The sequence below is a fragment of the Natator depressus genome, chromosome 7, assembly GCF_965152275.1.
Source record: "Natator depressus isolate rNatDep1 chromosome 7, rNatDep2.hap1, whole genome shotgun sequence".
Classification (NCBI taxonomy): Eukaryota; Metazoa; Chordata; order Testudines; family Cheloniidae; genus Natator; species Natator depressus.
Genome location: NC_134240.1, coordinates 32724570 through 32732981, shown reverse-complemented (window position 1 = coordinate 32732981; position 8412 = coordinate 32724570). Strand labels below are relative to the sequence as shown.

Sequence of the window (8412 nt, the reverse complement as noted above, 5' to 3'; positions counted from 1 at the left end):
GAAGCTCACAGCACCAGGGTCAGCTGTTGGGCCAGGCCTGCAGGGGAAGGTTGATGACATCATTAAAATTCCCACAAGGCCTTTGAGGGATCAAATGGCCTCAAGGTTTAAAAAAAGTAAAGGCTCCAAGGCCCAGACCGGTGTTGGGTGCAGACACCCCTGGAATGCCTCTGGCTGGGATAGGCCATGCGACTACAGTGCCCATCATTCCTTGGGGGACTACAAGTCTCAGAATGCACTGCCGGAAGAACTACAGCTCCCAGAATGCACCACGGCAGGCGGGACCTCCCCCTCGGGCGCCAAACTTCATTTCCCAGGGGGTCGTGGGCAGCCAGTTAACGGGACCACCACTCCCAGCATGCCCTGGGGCATGCTGGCTTCCCTCCGCATGCATCAGACTACATTTCCCATAAGACACCTGGGTTAATTGTAAGCTATAAACTCCGAGCATGCCTCGGGGGACATGGTGTGATTGGCTGGCCAGGTGGACTACAATTCCCATCGTGCCCTACGGAACTGCGACTCCCATGGTGCCTTGCGGGCCCAGCATGGCTGCTGCTGTGTCTGTGCTGGGGGAGTGAAGCTGGTGGGGGAGGAGGGGCTGCTGCCTCTGGTAAAGGGGGGCTGGGGGAGGGTGAGCATCATGTGGGGAGGGGGACCAGAGAGCAAGTGTGAAAAATAGGGACACTTCTTTTTGCGGGGGGTGGGGGAGGGATAGTTGTCGGTGTAAGACAAAGCCCCTAATAGCTGGTCACCCGAGATTGGGGGCGAGAGTCCCCTTCAGTGGACGGGGGGGGGGAGGGGAGAGACAGAGACGGGACGAGGGTCCCCTTCAGTGGGCAGGGGGGCGAGAGACGGGGGCGGGGGTCCCCTTCAGGGGACAGGTTGGGAGAGAGGCAGACACACAGCTCCAGACTCCCAGCTGCAGCTGATTGACCCGGCTCTGGGAAGGCCCTGGCCCTCTCCTCAGCCACCCCTGACGCTCTCTCCTCTCCTCAGCTGCCCTGGGTGCCCGCCATGGGGCTGAAGCCATGGCAGAAGGCCCTGTTCCCGCTGCGCTCGGTGGAGGATGTGGTGCAACTATTCGAGGCTGAGCTGCAGCAGGAGCAGCCCGATCTGGTGCTGCTGTCGCTGGTGCTGGGTTTTGTGGAGCATTTCCTGGCCGTGAACCGAGTCATACCTACCAATGTGCCGGGCATCAGCTTCGAGCCACGCCCGGGCCCCGAGCCCGACAGCCTCACCTACTTCCCTGTGGCCGAGCTGTCCATCGTGGCTGCGCTGTACGCCCGCTTCACTGCCCAGATCCGCGGCGCTGTCGACCTGTCCCTCTACCCCCGGCCTGAGGGCTTCTCCTCCCGCGAGCTAGTCAAGAAGGTGTCGGACGTCATCTGGAACAGCCTCAGCCGGTCCTACTTCAAAGACCGGGCCCACATCCAGTCCCTCTTCAGCTTCATCACAGGTAGGGGGCCCACTAGCATGGGGGTGGGGACAGTACCACCCTGGCCCAGTATGGGGCACTGCTCTGGGGCAGCCTGAAAATGCTCAGCTCTGCTTTTCCATTGCCTGCTTCCTGCAGCACAGCGCCCCCTAGTGATGGCGCATTGGAGTTGGGACTGGCTGAGAGCAGAGCACCCCCTCAGGCTCCACCCTTCTCTTTGCAGCACAGCGCCCCCTAGCACCACACTGGCGCAGGGGTCAGCACTGACTGCAAGGGAGAAGCGCCCCCTAATGAGTGCCCCTGCCCTTTGCAGCACAGCACCCCCTAGCACCACACTGGCACAGGGGTCAGCACTGACTGCAAGGGAAGAGCGCTCCCTCCTGAGCCCCATGCTGCTTCCTGCAGCACAGCACCCCCTAGTGCCATGTGTTCCTTGCAGGCACTAAGCTGGACAGCTCAGGGGTGGCCTTTGCTGTGGTGGGGGCCTGCCAGGTGCTAGGGCTGCCGGACGTGCACCTGGCGCTTTCGGAGGACCACGCCTGGGTGGTGTTTGGCCGGGACGGCGAGCAGACGGCCGAGGTGACCTGGCATGGCAAAGGCAATGAGGACCGGCGTGGGCAGACCGTGAATGCCGGCGTGGCTGAGCGGGTAAGTGGGGGGGGGCATAAGCTTTGAGGGGTTGGGGGGGTGCATTGAGATGTAGCTGCAGGAGGTGGCGAGGTGGGGGTGTGGGGGGCAGTGAGGGGGTTGGAATGGGGCTTGGGGTCTGTGCGGGGCTGCGGCTGTCTGCTTGGATCAGAAAGCTGCTGTGCAAGATCCCCTGGGCTTTAACCTTTGTAGATGGTGCAGCTGGTAACTAGTAACTGATCCGCATTAATTACTGCCACTAAGGTATCTTCCAGACTGAGATCAGGGCCCAACCCATGGGGCCAGGTGCTGTTCAGACCGTGGGCAAGATCTGGGGGGGCTCTGTCACATTCTGGGGCATAATCCAGACCAGTGAGGGGTGTGTCACCACCTTCCCTGGGTGCCACGCAATGCTTTGCTGCTGTAGCTCCCCCTTGGGTTTCCCACAAACAGCCTCGCAGCATGCAGGTCCCACCCTGAGGATCTGTGGATAGCCGCAGTCCTGGTCCAGCAGCTCTGACCCCAGCAGCCTGTCAGCAAACACCAGCCACGCTCTAGCTTCCAGCAGCCTTGATTGGCGATTCCAACACACTCCCAGTCCCGAATTTTCTGCACTGTCCGTCCTGTCCCTGTCCCTCAGATATTAGAGGTTGGTATGCAGTAGTTTGCTATTTTAACTGGAGTTACCCAGGCAGCTCAGTTAAAACACAGCACGGCATTAGACTTGATTTTTATAAAGATTAAACCAGTTGAATTACAGAGAGAATGTGAGTGAGAACAAGTATGTGATGTAAAGTCAGAAACAGTTACAAGGGGAATCCCGATAAAGTGCATTCTAGCAACTAAACGTAACAAACTGGACTTGGTTCAAGGTAAAATCCTTAGCACGTGCTCCCAGCAATGGGACAACCCCAGTTCTCTGGTGAGAACCCCTTGCAAAGAGACAGGCAGACAGCCCCTCCACCAGTGCGTTTGCCCCTCGTTTTCTTAGTCCCATCCCCCTTTGACATGCACTGTCCTGAGGTTACCCCGAGATCAAGTTCCTTCCTGTGGTGAGGATGGAGCCATGGGGTCTTGTGGTGAAAGAGGTTCCATGCTGTTTGCTAAAATGCAGAGTGCTCTGTTCCTCCCCCAAAGAGTGGCTGCTTGGCCAGTGATTGCCAGTTAACTCTGGTGACACCTGGCTAGAGGTGCCAGCTTGTCCTTTGAGGAACAGTCCACTCTCTCCCCCCTCCCCCCCCCGCCCACCTTGTCTGGTAAACACATTTCAGTCTTAATGTCTGGTTATGTTCGTTACTTTCCATATAGGGCTGCTCCACACATTCCACCAGGATATTACTGAGCAGGGAGTTGTTACATTTCAAATGATAGCTCACAGGGCATATTTAGTACAAAGATTATTACAATGGTGTGCAGGGTGTGAATACAGGGGTGCATTCAGTCACTGGCCCCCATCAGACCAGACGCCGCTGAGACCAGCTCCCCCGCATTGGACCAGGTGCTGCTGAGATCGGGGCAGGGGCTGTATGATGCCAAGGGCTGCCCAGACCCAGTGAGAGACGGTCCTTGCCCTGAAGAGCTCACAGATGGAATAGAGGCACCGAGAGGGGAAGGGACTTGCCCAGCATCAGAGGCAGAGCTGGGAATAGAACCAAGGAGTCCTGGCTCCCAGCCCCACCCCCTGCTCTGGGCCAGGAGCAGCTCCGTGGGGCTCAGGGGTAGCCTGGCCCAGCTCCCTCACTCACTTGCTGCTGTCTCCCACAGAGCTGGCTGTACCTGAAGGGCTCGTACCTGCGCTGTGACCGGCACATGGAAGTGGCCTTCATGGTGTGTGCCATCAACCCCTCCATCGACCTGCACACTGACAGCCTGGAGCTGCTGCAGCTGCAGCAGGTGGGACATGCCCCCTCCCCATGTGTGCATCCAGTCCCCTTCCCCCTTTGCACACCCCCATGCCTGCCCCATCCCCAGGCCCATCTCCCCTCTCCCTCATTCCCCACATGGCCCCCTCCAAGTTGTTCCAATCTCCTCTACCCCACATCCCTCCAGCGCCGTGCGCACCCCACACCTCTCCATGTTCATCCAACCGTTTGTCCCTCCACCACACACGCCCCTCCCTTCCACAGGGATCTTATCCACAGGTGACACGGGTCTCATCCTCCCCGCTCCTGCCCCCCATGGCTCTGTGTCCTCAGTAACCCACCCTCCGCTTTCCTTGCAGCGGCTCCTGTGGGTTCTCTACGACATGGGGCACCTGGAGAGGTCAGTACAGCTGGACTTTTGAAACCACAGCTCGGGGAGGGAGGTCTAGTGGTTAGAGCATGGGGGGCTGGGAGCCAGGACTCTTGTGTTCTATCCCAGTTCTGGGGGGCATTGCGGGGCATCCAGTGGAATTGAGCGATCACCTCCGATCAGTAGTTTCTCCAGCTGCAGGGTGGGGATCATTAGGCTTGGCAGACACAGGTTTTTATTTTGTATAGTTTTGACAGTTAACGTTGATGTTTATTTTTAAGCGTTTTTCCTGTTTGTATCGATTTTAAATGTTCACCTCTGGAGGACGTTCTCGGGGTCAGCCCATTCTTTAGTGACGAGAGCAGCTGAGATGGCAAAAGTTTGCAGCTTTGTAACCAGTAGCACAAACTGTCCCTGTCCCATGTCCAAGTACACCAAGGAAATGTCCTTCAGCCGGCCACGTTGGCCATGCTCTGCTGACTTTGCCTGGCTGTAACCGTTGGTTTTTAGCGACTGAAGTATGTTTTAACCAGTCTGTGTGCGGTGAAATCAACGTTTGGAATCCCTCCCAGCCTGGGGCTGGAGACCCCAGCCTCCCTTCATAGAGCATGTGGAGCTCCAGGGCTGGGACCTAGGCAGGGTTGGTGGTGATGGAGATCTTCTCTAGCAGAGCCCAGCTCTGGGTCAGGTCGGCTCTCCTCCTCCTGCCCGCAGGGCTGGCCGCTGGGGTGTGTGCGCCAAGCAGTCGCGGCGTAGCTGGGGATGGTGCTGGCAGGAGCCAGTGGGTGGGTCTTACCCAGCGCCCCTTGAAATCGATGGGTCTTTTGCCCTCTGCTGCCTTGGGGTGCCCTGCCCCCAAGTGCCAGGCATTGCAGTGCTGCCCCAGTGCCACCTGTGGGGGGCAGAAGTCAGGATAGAGGGTCCCTCCCCCCCCATTCCAACTGCCTGTCTCCCCAAGGTAACACCCCTGTCTGCTCTGCTGCCCTGGCAGGTACCCGATGGCACTGGGCAACCTGGCCGACCTGGAGGAGCTGGAGCCGACACCAGGCAGACCAGATCCCCTCTCCATCTACCATAAGGTGAAGGGGTACAAGGCTGAGATCGCAAGGGCAGGGGGTTGGAACTGAGGGGCACTGGCAGAGCTGGAAAGAACCCAGAGCTGGGATCACGGGGGGGGCGTGGATCGGGGCTGGCGGGAGCCCAGGCCTGGGATCATAGGGGACTATGGGTCAGGACTCAGGGGCACCGGCGGAGTTGGGGGGAGGCCAGGGCTGGGATTGCAGGGGACTGTGGGTCAGGACTCAGGAACAGGCAGAGCTGGGGGGAGCCCAGGGCTTGGATCACAGAGGGCCTTGGGTCGGGACCGAGGGGCACTGGCAGAGCTGGGGGAAGCCCAGGGCGGGGATCGCAGGGCGTTGTGGTTGGGATGTAATTTGTAAAACATAAATGTTCCTGAGCAGTTTGGTGAGAACGTCCTTTTATTCTGTCTCCCCGCCCTCCAGGGCATCAGCTCAGCCAGGAAGTACCACAACAACGAGCACATCTACCCCTACATGTACCTGGCTGGCTACCACTGTCGCAACAAGAATGTCAAGGAGGCGCTGGAGGCCTGGGCTGATACAGCCACCGTCATCCAGGAGTGAGTGCCCCAGGAGCCTGCCATATGGCCCCAAACCCTTCCCTTTGTTAGGGCCTGGCTGGCCACCAGCCCATGGAACTGCTTGCCTAAAAAGGAGACTGGGGTGATTCATGTCTGGAAGGACATGGGGCCTTCCCCTCTAGGGGGCACTGGCTCTGATCTGGCCCCAGGCCTGAGGACTGGCTGGCAGCAGGGGAATGGGACAGGGGCTGGCCCCAGGCATAGGGGCTGGCTGGCTCCAGCTGCTCACTGCCTCCCTTGGTCTTGTCCTCCCCCAGCTATAACTACTGCCGGGAGGATGAGGAGATCTATAAGGAATTCTTCGATGTGGCCAACGACGTGGTTCCCAACCTGCTCAAGGAGGTGGCCAACCTGGCAGAGCCACTGGAGGAGAAAGGTGCTGGGGAGAGAGGAGAGGTGAGGGGGGTACTGAGTTGGATGGGCCCCTTGGATGAGTTGGGGCGGGGGGGTGATGGAGGGGACACCAGGCTGGAAGGGTTCTGGGGATGATCTGTGGGGGAGGGGAGGACACCAGGTGGGAGGGGCCATGGGGCTGATCCGGGGCTGGGTGGGGGGAACACCAGGCTGGAGGGCCTGTTTTGCCCCTGGTGCATTGGGCCCCTGGGAGGCACTAACCCCTCTCTTCCCCATTCAGGGGTCCCCGGCGCAGGCTGGGGGCTCAGCCCTGCAGGACCCCGAGTGCTTCGCCCACCTGCTGCGCTTCTATGATGGCATCTGCAAGTGGGAGGAGGGCAGCCCCACGCCTGTGTTGCATGTGGGCTGGGCCACTTTCCTGGTGCAGTCGCTGGGGCGCTTTGATGGGCAGGTGAGGGGGGCAGGTGTGACAGAGGCAGGGCTGGGTCTGGGAAGCAGCGCACATTGGTTGGTGAATTGTCTGATCTGGGGGGCTCGGGTGGTATTGGGGGGGGGGGGATGGGGAGCTTTGTGCTGGGACTTGGGGGGTCCCTGCTGGATTTGGGGGCTCAGGGCTGGAGCTCTGGGGGATGGGGATCAGTGCTGAGGGGCTCAGTGCTGGGGTTTGAGCATGTGGGGGACCCTGCTGGTTTTAGGGGTTCAGTACTGGAGTTGTCAGCAGGGCAGGGGGTTTAGGGTTGGGCTTTGGGGGGTCCCTGCTGGCTTTGGGAGCTTGGGCTCCTGGGGGGGGGGCAGGGTTGGGGGTTTGGCAGTGGCTGTGGGGTGCAGGCCTCTCCCCTGACTCCCTCCCTCCCCCAGGTGCGCCAGAAGGTGACAATTGTGGCGCGGGAGACGGAGGCCAATGAGGATGATGAGCAAGGCAGTGAGGATCCCCGTGAGGGGCGCCGACGTGGACCGCGCCGCGAGTCGAAGCCGGAGGAGCCACCCCTGCCCAAGAAGGCCACCGAGCGCCGGCGCCCCAGCTCAGGCCAGCGGCCAGACAAGCCCTCTGCGGTGGAGAAGGAGGAGGGGGGGGGCCCCGCCCCAGGGGTCCCCCCCGCTCCCCCACCCGAGGGGCCTGTCCTCACCTTCCAGAGCGAGAAGATGAAGGGCATGAAGGAGCTGCTGGTGGCCGCCAAGATCAACTCGAGTGCCATCAAGCTGCAGCTCACAGCCCAGTCCCAGGTGCAGATGAAGAAGCAGAAGGTGTCAGCCCCGAGAGACTATACTCTGGCCTTCCTCAAGCGCCCCCGCAAGTCCCTCTGAGCCCTGCACTGGGGCGCAGAGCTGCCCCCTGCCAGGCTCTGCCAGGCTCAGCTTCACGGGGCGAGGAATAGTTGCCTTTAAATAGGGCATGGGGAAGTGCCCTGCCCCCCGTCTCTCCTAGGTGCAGGGGCTGCCTCACCCCAGCTGTAGCTTTCCTGGGCTCCCCATGGCATGGAGGAGAGGGCTCTGTGGGTTCAATGCTGGGGCGGGTGGGGCAGCTCTAATATTACCACCCCCAGAGACAGGAGCTGTCATGGCCTCAGCCCCCTTGAGTTCTGGGGTTCAGGGGTGATGAGTTCTCTGTGTTCTCCATGTGTCTGGGAGAGCTGCAGGAATTGGATGGAGGGGCCCTTGGAGCCCAGTTATGGGGGTTCCCTCTACTTTGCACCCCTTCTGCTGAGGAGATATGGCCCCCTCCCCTCTGACACACACTAGGGTTCTTCTGGGCGAGGTGTCTCCAAAATACAGACCCACCTGAGCCCTGCCCAGGGGCCGGGTTGGAGCCCACACCCCCTAAAGGCCATACTGTGCCCCCGAGCCAGTCATGTGGGGGAAGCCTCTCTCTCTTTAGGCTGGGGGGGTGGGTTAGCAGCTGACTTTTGATTTTTCCGGAGTCCAGCTGCTGTGTCCTGAGCTTCCAAAGTGATTTCTGGCCCTGCACAAAGCCCTGGGTAGAGCCGCAGCTGTTCGGCGTGGGGGATGGGGGGCTTTGTACCTCTTCCCTCCCCCCCCCCCCCGGAGTTTGTAATGTAAACTTCTTCCCCTGTCATTCTCCCTCCCTGCCTCTCTCCCCCCC

At 60.4% G+C, this 8412-nt stretch overlaps 1 protein-coding gene across 1 annotated transcript; it reads left to right on the top strand.

The window, feature by feature from the left end:
- Window positions 1–516: 516 nt before the first annotated feature.
- Window positions 517–8290, top strand: MEN1 (menin 1). The gene is made up of 10 exons (XM_074959784.1): window positions 517–613; window positions 1000–1459; window positions 1878–2086; window positions 3830–3958; window positions 4287–4327; window positions 5289–5376; window positions 5800–5936; window positions 6215–6353; window positions 6592–6762; window positions 7170–8290. Exons 2-10 carry the CDS (start codon window positions 1018–1020, stop codon window positions 7614–7616), a joined length of 1803 nt encoding a protein of 600 aa, XP_074815885.1. The 5' UTR covers window positions 517–613; window positions 1000–1017; the 3' UTR covers window positions 7617–8290.
- Window positions 8291–8412: the final 122 nt, after the last annotated feature.